Source organism: Limulus polyphemus, unplaced genomic scaffold (genome assembly GCF_000517525.1).
Source record: "Limulus polyphemus unplaced genomic scaffold, Limulus_polyphemus-2.1.2 Scaffold2058, whole genome shotgun sequence".
Classification (NCBI taxonomy): Eukaryota; Metazoa; Arthropoda; class Merostomata; order Xiphosura; family Limulidae; genus Limulus; species Limulus polyphemus.
This window is the reverse complement of record NW_013667668.1, coordinates 22,272-33,620: the sequence shown is the minus strand read 5'-3', so window position 1 is coordinate 33,620 and position 11,349 is coordinate 22,272. Positions and strand designations below refer to the sequence as shown.

Here is an 11,349-nt window from a genome sequence, read left to right as displayed (position 1 = left end):
ATAGAATGGCTAACCCTAACAGCATAATCTACTCTCATCAGGTAATTGTTGATGATAGAATAGGTCACCCTAACTGCATAATCTACTCTTATCAGGCAATTGTTGATGATAGAATGGCTAACCCTAACAGCATAATCTACTCTCATCAGGTAATTGTTGATGATAGAATAGGTCACCCTAACTGCATAATCTACTCTTATCAGGCAATTGTTGATGATAGAATGGCTAACCCTAACAGCATAATCTACTCTCATCAGGTAATTGTTGATGATAGAATAGGTCACCCTAACTGCATAATCTACTCTTATCAGGCAATTGTTGATGATAGAATAGCTCACCCTAACAGCATAATCTACTCTTATCAGGCAACTGTTGATGATAGAAGGTGATACTGCTGGAATCTTCAGAAGCTGAGCATCCCAATTGGCTGTCCTTCCTGGCTGGATAGCTAGGCCTGTGACTATGGTGAACTTAGAAATACGAGAGCGAGACTTCCCACCAGCTACAAATGTCTGGGTTTGGTGGAGGGTCGCATGAGGAATGATGGTTCGTGAGGAAAGATTTTCAAAGTCAGCAGTGATAGCTATAGATTCTCCTATGAAAAAACAATTAATCAGATCACTACAATAAATGTTTGTAAGTTATATACAATTACTCAGATCACTACAGTAAATATTTGTAAGTTATATACAATTACTCAGATCACCACAATAAATATTTGTAAGTTATATAAAATTAGTCAGATCACCACAATAAATATTTGTAAGTTATATAAAATTAGTCAGATCACCACAATAAATATTTGTAAGTTATATAAAATTAGTCAGATCACCACAATAAATATTTGTAAGTTATATAAAATTAGTCAGATCACCACAATAAATATTTGTAAGTTATATACAATTAGTCAAATCACCACAATACATATTTGTAAGGTATATCAACCAAATCTAAGATAAACAGTAAAAATTACTTAGTACAAGAAATAAAAAAACGCAAATTCAACGAGTCTGATGACACTTAACAATAAACAAAAACTTGCAATCACTTGTTGCTTATTATGTAAACAGTACTATGTTGATGCAAGTTTCCAAACAAGAAGAAAATCATTATCTAAGCTGACTTAATATTCCCAGAAGTTTAAAAGTGCCTTACCTGGACAGTAACCTTTTCTGTCAGTGTGAGCATACAGTGATATGGGCCCCGACGTACAACAAAAACAACATAATGTTTTCTCTATGCTGTTCTCAACTGCCATCTAGAAATAAAATATTATTACAGGTCAAGAACGATGCAAAATTTCTTCTACAGCAATTTTAAATAAAAAATCATTTCTCCATAGATGACACACTAAAAAAAGTACAATAATCTATGTATACGTTTCATAAACTGTCAAACAGCAAGGTCTCACAAAAATATGACATTACAATTGAATGAACTATTTTAATCATGGTACTTATGAAAAATAAAAACAAGGATATGATGATGTAACAAATTTCTGTGCTATAGTTCCCAATAAGCCAATATTAATAATTCACTGAATATTTAAGTACAATCTCAAGGTAATGCCCACGAAAGATAAGTGACACTAACAACAGAAGTCTCAAGCACATCATTTTTTTGTCTCAACAGGAATACCAGTAGTGTTAATTTAAAGGTCAAGTTTTAATAAGGTCACAGAGAATAACAGTGTAATTTTTATTTCATTAATCGTCCAAATTCTATTTAATCTAGGGTACCTTGTAATAAAAGCATAGGAATGTTATATGTACAAATTAAATATGGATATGCAGTTTCATAATTTAATATCAGTTTTCAGTATCTAACAAATACAAACTCATAGAGGGGCCTAATTTTTTGATACATGACAGTATTACGTTTCAACCAGGGTGGTTGGCTTTTGGAATGAGCTGCCTTTAAAGGTGGTGGAGGCAGAAAATTTAACTAAGTTCAAGAAAAGAATGGATGAATACATGAGTAGTAAGGGAAGGTTATAGTTGGCAGCTGGAAGGGACATCCTTGATGGGTTAATAAGCTCTTTTTATCCCTTTGAAATTTTATGAATTTATTAAATTATTTATTATTCTTTTTCTCTTTCCTGCTTTTGATATAAATTAACAGTTAATATAAGAGTTGTGGAATTGTAAATATAATTTTTCTGCAAGAAATGTTTACCTCAAAAAACCTGTTGGCTGAAGTCTAAGTATTACATATAAATTTAAAAAAAATACACATACTTCTAATTAATACTATTAATTTAAAGATATTTTAACCAATGTGCATAGGCTCAGTCCATTGAACAACACTTGGAGAAAAAATGATGACTATAATTTACTATGTGTATCTACATGAAAAATAGCAAGCTTTGAATAAAATGTAGAAGTCTGTTGTGCACAAAAAAATTCAGACATGTGACAAATGCACATGTACTTAACTTATGTATGTGATCTCACAACATCAGTCTGACTCTGACAAGTAAAAGTGCACAATGTTTTTCATGTGAAGAATAAAAATACTTTTGCCCATCATACAGTTTGAGTATAGCAATCGTATAACCTCTAGAACCTCTGATATGAATATCTACAGTTTGTGGCCATATCTCTGTAAATTTTATCTGGTACTTACTCTCCTCTTCCATGAACTATCACTAAATCAAATGCATAAAACCATGTTGAATGGCACTCTGTAAAAGATTTTAGCATGCACACTTTGACCCTTACCCATGCACATAGGGTTAAGATATGTTCTTTTCTTTACTTGTAAAACAATGCACACAATTTATCAATAAATCTCTAAAATATTACCACTTTGTCTCCAATTAACTTATCCATGATATACTGACTGATCGATTGGCTGTAAAGTTTTCTTATTAAACTTCAAATTACCACATTATTTTTATAGGGTCTAAATTTTGTTTTTGTCAGAACACTCTCGTAAAGAAAGAACTGCAAGTCAGGTTATTAAGGACCCTATAAAAAACAAGGTAATGGATGACTACAGATTTCAGCATTTGGAAAAGAATATCAACAACAATGGTTATCACACGTGTAACATTATGATATTTCCTCATTATTTTATCACCTACCACGTACTCTGTCCTATTTATGTTGATAGGACTAATTACAGTAAAAGCCTTTTTGGTCTTGTGATTAAATGCCCATGGTTTCTCCACCTCTGCCTTCAACCAGTACCGTATGCTGCCATATTTGCCTTCAAATGATGTAGAAATTCCCCTAAGATATATAGAAAACAGGTAAATTTGAGAAGTTCATTTTAAACACTCTTAATAATATGAAATTTTGACAATTATATAAAAACAGTCAAATTAATTAAATAACTTGTGTACCATTTTATTTGATTAAAAGTTTCTTAATATCTAGTATTTGACTTTTTTCAGCCTAAATAGCACCTTGTACAACACATAGACTAAACAGTCAAGTTAAAAACCTCAAGGTTTAGGCATAGTCACCTTTAATTTAGAACTGTTGACCAGAGGGCAAGGCAACAATCAATAACTATGTTTCTACTCTTAGCTGAAAGCATAACTGACTAACATTTATCACATGCCCCCAGCTAAGCTGTAGAGCATGATCAATGGCATACTATGGTCTTGAACCTTGGACTTTCCAATCTGTATCCCAGCTTGCTAACAACTAGAGCTATCCATGCTTGGCCCACTTTTTAACTAGTTATTAAGTTCAGAAAAATCACTTAATAGATAAATATTACAAAATTTTGAGTATGACACTAAATAATATACTCAGAAATACATAGTGATATTTTGACACTTTTTTCATTGGTTTCTTAAAAGAAACACAGCACTGGATATATGGAGAACTAACTTAAACAATGTCTTAAACAAAAACTGCTTTTTTCCAGAGAAAATAATTTTACAGTCTGAAATAGCATCAGAATTAGATAATATTTAACAAAAAATTGTCAGAAATATTTTAAACTTTAAAAACAACAACAGAAAAAAAGACTATAATAATGCTGTTTCTAACAATTATATTTACCCAGACGGAAGCTCGAAAGAAAATGGGAATTCATGATGACCTTCAGTCAGTACTTCCCGTCCATCCCCTGCATCTGAGTTACAGAAATAACATTGATTTTATTTTTAATCAAATAAGAAAAGATGCATAGCATAAGGTAATCATAACAGCAAAGTATTAACAAATTTCAAGCATGTTTGAAATTACTGTCCACAAATTATGTTTCTGAAACTTAATGATGTCATAATAATGGTGTCCATTGGCTGTTACAAATTATTAAGAATGTTTAAATACTAAAAGCATAAACAGAGCAGGTGGCAGCACTATTACAGATATTCAAAATGGCTACTGTACTGAAGGGAGTCAACTAGTCTATATTGTTTATACAATGAGTCAATTGCATCTTATATTAGATATTACCTGCTGGTGTTTTGATATGGTAACTGCTCATGGTAAACTTATAAAATATAAACTGGATCCTACATACATAACATACCAATTATTACCAGACAAATAATAACAATTACAAACAGTTCTTAAGCTGATACATGACATTTAATAGTGAACAGCATGCAATGCGGTATGTCCAGCCAAATAACAGAAATTAAGGACACCTCTGCTTACAGTTCTGTTTTTGCTGATCAAACCTCTTAGTAAATCATTTTATTCAATGGACATTTTACAGTGAAACATACATACTCAATGCAGTTCAGTTGAGTTCTAATTCTACAGATCAGTAAATATCTGTCTCAGTATAACCTGTATCCACCAGAAGTGATAACTTGAGAAAAGCCTTCTGATGGACACTAACATTAAAAATAGGTATGGTTTGGCTCAAACAACTCACCAGTATCTATAACCCACATTGATATAAAATTTCACACCTGTAGACACTTATGACAGTCTATCCTTACGGTAGTTTCCACAGTGCACTGTTCAGCAGATCTGTACTTTGTTGCTAGGAAGTTGATTATTTGTTCTGAACACCTACTATGATGGTTTCTAAGTTACAACGTCCCAACTGTACAATAATTACACCAAAGGATGACCCTATTTTTAATCCTCTTGTAAATCCTTCCAATAAAGACCTACCTAGTATTATTCTAAATATTAACAAGTGTTGTACGTATGATAAACCATTAATTGTATAGTAAGTCCATTAGAAAAGTGTTATTACTTAAGAAATACCAATTTCATAATATGTTCTATACACCATTAGCAAGCACAAGAATAGGTAGATTTTATATCTGAACAGCCATATACTTATGAAGCGTAAGTATTGGATAAACTGTTTTTACAAATTTACATGATTTCCAACCAGTGGCACTAATACCCCACGAAGGTCATAGAAGGGATATTTGAACTAGTCTTAATTAAAAAGGATGGAAATCTATTAAGATAAAGTAAAAACAAATGAATAACAATACTAATGGTAAATGAAAATAGCTAAGGTGACATTTGTGATAGAATATCATGGTTTAAGATGTTTGTTTTTGTATTGCAAACTGCTTGCATTCAGTACAGCACATTGAGATTGTGATGTTTTTTTTTGTATGAAAATACAGCTTTGGGATAGTTCACTCTATAACTAAGCAAAATAAAAAACAAATAGAGAAAAGTGTTTGAATGTAGACGTGTGACAATGGAAGTAAAGGTATCATTGTTAGATCTACTATATATATAGATGTGCAGTACTTAGATCAAAAAGGGTAGCTTAGAGGTACTTAAGTAAAATTGTTTGTTTCAGAATTATGTGCAAAGCTACATAAGGGCTACCCGTACATAGCCTTCCCTAATTATGAACTGATAGTCTACAGAGAGAAAGATTATGCTTATAATAGTAGATAAATTAAATTAAATGGCTTAACTCTTCAAATGTGCTTAGGAAGTATTTTTTTCAAATTAAAATTAAAATGAATGCTTGCTATCATTTCTGCATTTCCTTATAGTAGTGAATAAAATTTAATTTTTGGCTGTAAACATACATCAATCACTACTTAAAAATGATTTAAAAGGTATCCTTATAATTATTGTAAATATTTAAAAATTTTGAAACAGCTATTGGTGGTAAGTTTTTTTGTGTATATTTCATCTCTAATAGTGTGACATGATAACATACAACATTCAAAGTAGAAATACATTCAAATTACATGTAGGTCCAATCAAATAGTTCTACTTTAGACATTACTACTTCCACCTGTTGTATTAAAATAAAAATAACAAGTAACAAAAACAACAAAGAAAAAATGCATTTATATATGAGTACCATTTGTAGGTGTTATTAATGAAAAATTAATTACCTCATGATACAAACTAAGTAAAAAAACACAAATTAAACATTAAAACTAAAATAAAGAAACCAGGAACCAGTATCAATGCTTTCTACCAAAATTATATAATAATGAAGAATATTTTTTAAGGCAAAGTGTACCAAATAAAATTTTTAGGCTGAAAAAATTTCTGTATAGGAGCAACAGAATGGAAAATAATGCTTAGATTCAAGGATCATGAAAAACAAAAATAATAAAATTAACATTAAACTGAAAAACAACAAAAAAGTAACTTTCAAAACCCTAAAAACATTGCATGTAAACGAAAGCCTAAACAAAATGGAAAAAAAAATTCTGAAGCGTTAGGAATCAACGAATTAAATCTAACATAAACTAAACATAACTATCAATTATATTTGTGTTATTTACATAAACATAACAGACAGAGTTAGCATCATAAAATTATTTTGATTGTTGTTTCTCATTGTTAGACACACAACATTATATCCAAATAAACCTACTTTCCCACCAATAACTGTTTATAAAATTTTATATACAACAATCACTTTTCACAACCTAACAAACAAACGAGAGAGTCACGAGACAGACTGGTAAACAATAAAATATGTCTTGAGTAATCTACGTGTCCTCAGTGCATGCACTGCAACACGTCTCGCGATATCGGCGGTCAAAATAGAAACTATTTCCAGTAGTTACTAGTGCAGAAGGCGTACTATATTTAGCAGCGTGTTTCGCAGGCACTTCAATTAACTAGCTGTCCGGCTTCTATAATAGCCTCTTCCGTAATAAATATAAAATAATTAGTTCCTGAGTGTATATTCTTAGATCTCGTCAAACTTTATATACAAATGACATGAACGCCTATTCACTTAATTAGTACGCACGGTATACTGTCAATAAAATATAGATCAGATGACACGATGTTTCAGCAGCCAGTAACAACTGAAATGCGCCTTTATATACATAATTAGGGGAAACTCGTGCTTTTTTTATTGTAGTATTTTGTTTTTAAAGTAATTAAAACAGTTAAGTGGCCTGTCTAGACTACACAAGTATAAAGTTAGAGTTCTGAACGAAACTGATGGCCGAGTGAGTATATCAATGAGTGCGAGGTTACACCTACGTAGGTTAAATCTATTTCGCAGCACGTGATACCTACCAAACACCTCTAGTACGAAAAACATTTTATGCCGAATGGTCTGATCAAAAATGACAAACCGATCGACTTATCTAGTAAGAGACAGACACACCAGATCTAGCGACACTTTCAGAACCAGGGTATGGGGGCAAATATTAAAACTCAACATGGTTACGGTACCGGTACTCTAAGTGTCTATAAACAAATTAACATACAAAACCTTAACACATAAACATGACAAACCGATCGACTTATCTAGTAAGAGACAGAAACACCAGATCTAGCGACACTTTCAGAACCTGGGCATGGGGGCAAATATTAAAACTCAACATGGTTACGGTACTCTAAGTGTCTATAAACAAATTAAAATACAAAACCTTAACACATAAACATGACAAACCGATCGACTTATCTAGTAAGAGACAAACACACCAGATCTAGCGACACTTTCAGAACCTGGGCATGGGGGCAAATATTAAAACTCAACATGGTTACGGTACCGGTACTCTAAGTGTCTATAAACAAATTAACATACAAAACCTTAACACATAAACACTACTGTTTCAGATAGGACTCCCAGAGATGACAAATTCATTCCCCAAATACCTTTCCCTTTGCAATGCATAGTACTATCTACAACCACCTCTCCCTTACGCATATGACGACGTTGTCCGTCCTCCTACTTTCATTTTTACGGTTTAATGAAGTTTTCAAAATCTTCCCACGCACGCGCACACGTTATTATTTTTGATTATATAAATTGTTTACAACTCCAGTTTTCTTTTAATACCAAACCCTAGTTTTAAAAAATCACTCTTACAATTTTGTCTTTTTTTTTTTGTAAATTCTCAACTAACGTCGTAAATAAATATTCGATTTCTTTAAGAAACAATATTTCAAAAATGTTGGCTCTTATAACTCATTCAATCAGATTTTTTTTTTTTTGTTTAGCGGTATATTTAACTGATATACACTTTAATCAAGTAACCGTGAAAAAAGGCATCAATAATATGTATGGCTGATTCCTCGAAACTTTGAAATTGTAACTTTATAAAATATCAATGACTCTTTTGGTGTAAAAGCAAGAAACATGGTGTAGAAACGTCAGCTATATTTGCTGCACTGGTATCTGTATATTCAAAGTACTGGTATACAAATAAATTATTACACACTCTTCTAACTTCCTTCCTTTTTTTTTTTGCACCAAAAGTACAAACTTTATGTGATAGTAAAACACACTTAACTTTCGTGGATTTTTTAAATCAAATTTGGTACACTGATAGCTCTTTGTTACCTACAATTAGGTGTCAAAACGCGGTCTAGTTAATTAATGAATGAATATTTGCTGTAAAATTCTTATCAATGCTATAAGTGTAGCTACCAGAGTAGCGGCTAATTTTGATTTATTTCAATTATGTGGCACACTCAATCTTTTGTTGGCTGCGCCTTTTTTTTTCACACCTAAGGTGTTTATAAATGAGTTGAATTCTACTGGACTTTCCAATGTCGGTCAACATTTCCGCATTGCTTCATGTAGCTATTTGATACACAATGTCAAACCTACCAGTACAACTGAACAGATCGACCTCTACCGAAGTGACGTCTTTATAATGTCTATTGCAATGTATTGTGAATTAAGATATAAACTTGCATTAGTGACTAGTCGATCAAACAATAGACTCAAAAGTGACCAAAAGGTATTCTTTATGACATGACTAATAACCTCTTCAGGAAAGAAGAAGAGAGAATATTATATCAGAGTTTTAAAATCTCGCTATGATTAAATAATCCAAGGTGGAACATTTCATGGACTGGACACTGGATTTTGTAAGAATCAAGGAACTACTTGCAAGAGACGACACGATAAGCAACTTTCTGTTTCAAAATCTAATCAGTCGTTACCAATATGGACGATTCTACAATTGATGAGTTATCAAATGAGAAAGTTTATTTACTCAAGACTTTTTACGGTCTTAAATGGAATGAGCACTTTAAGAAATAACAAATACCACGCACCTTATATTCCTATGAATATTGATATATTTAAATACCACGCACCTTATATTCCTATGAATATGGAGATATCTTAAGAAAACAATATTCTTCAAGTTGACATAAATAATGAATCAACGTGTTCTTCTCAACCCTTGTGGACCACACCAGCATCATACATCGGTGGACTGTGTTACTACATACACTTTACTCAGCTATACCAGTGTGCATAAAACTTATACCCCCTCCCCTTGATCGTTCACGTTTTATTCTACCTATCAGTTCAGAGGATGTCGAACGTCGTAAAATATTTTTAATATATAAACATCTGGAGCATTGCTAATAAGTTTTTAGATTATAGCAACAAATGTGATTTAACCCCCAAAAAAAGAGTCCAGTGAACTCAAACAGAGTACTGATCTGGTAATTTAAGTTTCTGATAAATAAAGTTGGCGGATTTGTTATGTGTAAGGATGACTATTTGAGCAAAATTGTGGCCCATCTTAATGATCGAAGTAACTATGATGGCTTGGATTTCAACTCTATAGGCAAAACTGAAAGGGCAGATAATTATCTCATTGGTGATATTAGCAAAGTTTCTTCAGATCCAAAGTTATTCTCTGTCTTTTAATTTAATCATAGTAGAACACCTGACTTTTATGGCTTTCCAAAGGACCACAAGTGCCACATACCATTTAGACCTGTTGTTTCAGCCTCTGGTTCACCAACAGAAACAAAATTTCTTGATTGATAGGAAAGGTTTTCCGCCCTCTACTGCAATTTGATTTCCTTAACAAACTGAACTTTTCCATTGATAAAATCACCGATAATATCATCCGTTTTTCTTTTGATGTAAATGCTCTATGCCCATCCATTTCTATCAATGAGGGAGTTGACACTGTTATCTCACTTTTGAATTAACATAAGACTAATGTGGATCTACATGGGGTTTCCCTAACTAATGCGCGCAGACTCTGGAATATGTTTTACGTCATGATACTTTCATGTCCAAAGAACAAATTTACCGTCAGACCCAAGGAGTAGCATGTTAATAGGATGGTTGTATTCTTTGCTGTACCTTTCCTGCATGCCATTGGAATTAAGACAACCACAACTGGGCACACTTGGGTGTGAACACCCTCCTGCCTTCTGGTTGTGATTTGGAACGATGTCTGTTGGATTTGGAATGATGGCTCAAACAACTTAAATTCGTTTTAGTGACGATATTCATGAACAGCTTAATTCGTTGACATCATTTTCTAAACCAGGTTCACGATATTTATATCAAGTTTACTTTCAAATGTGATCTTACAATTTCCAGGCACTTCTACTGCTGCTGCTTCTTACCTTTCTCAACACCCATGGGCTACGATTTCTATCCAATTAACGAAACTTTCGCGTATTTGTAACAACCCCGGTGATTCAGCGGGTGCGAGGGTAAATCTCAGGGAGATTTGGAATTCGAATGATTATGGTGAAAAATTGGTTAAAATTTTCCCCATTCATGCACAGGAGCATCAGAACCCCTGGGTAAACATCCTCGCCGGGCCCCTTTCTCTCTCTTTTTTAATATTTTAAAGAACTTATTTAAAAAAAAGATCCTAAATTAGGACAACAATGAGCTAATAAACAAGGAAATATCACAACAGCAACTGTTTTTAGTTCACAGTATAAAGTGTAAAAACGATAAAAAGTAACAACAAATATCTATTAAATCTATAAAGTAACAAATATATATTAATTATTACTGAAATTATTATTTCAAATCATTCTTAATGTATCAAGCGTCTATATGCAAAGAAAAGCCAAAAACTATGAGTAAATGAAGATATGGCCTAAAGGTGCTTTGCGGGCTTTACGACATAACCAAACTTCTAATGGCTGGAGACGGCTTGAATGGGTAATGAAGAAAACTTTAATACAACAGCAAATG

At 32.5% G+C, this 11,349-nt stretch overlaps 1 protein-coding gene across 1 annotated transcript in view; it reads right to left on the bottom strand.

The window, feature by feature from the left end:
* LOC106465808 (arrestin domain-containing protein 3-like) overlaps window positions 1-11,349 on the bottom strand; it is a 28,465-nt gene that overhangs the window by 8,046 nt on the left and 9,070 nt on the right. Inside the window, exons 2-5 of the mRNA XM_013926044.2 lie at window positions 4,017-4,089; window positions 3,086-3,233; window positions 1,156-1,258; window positions 339-595 (exon numbers count right to left, since the gene is read on the bottom strand). Coding sequence (XP_013781498.1) covers window positions 339-595; window positions 1,156-1,258; window positions 3,086-3,233; window positions 4,017-4,089 — 581 coding nt within the window. The remainder of the gene's footprint in view (window positions 1-338; window positions 596-1,155; window positions 1,259-3,085; window positions 3,234-4,016; window positions 4,090-11,349) is intronic.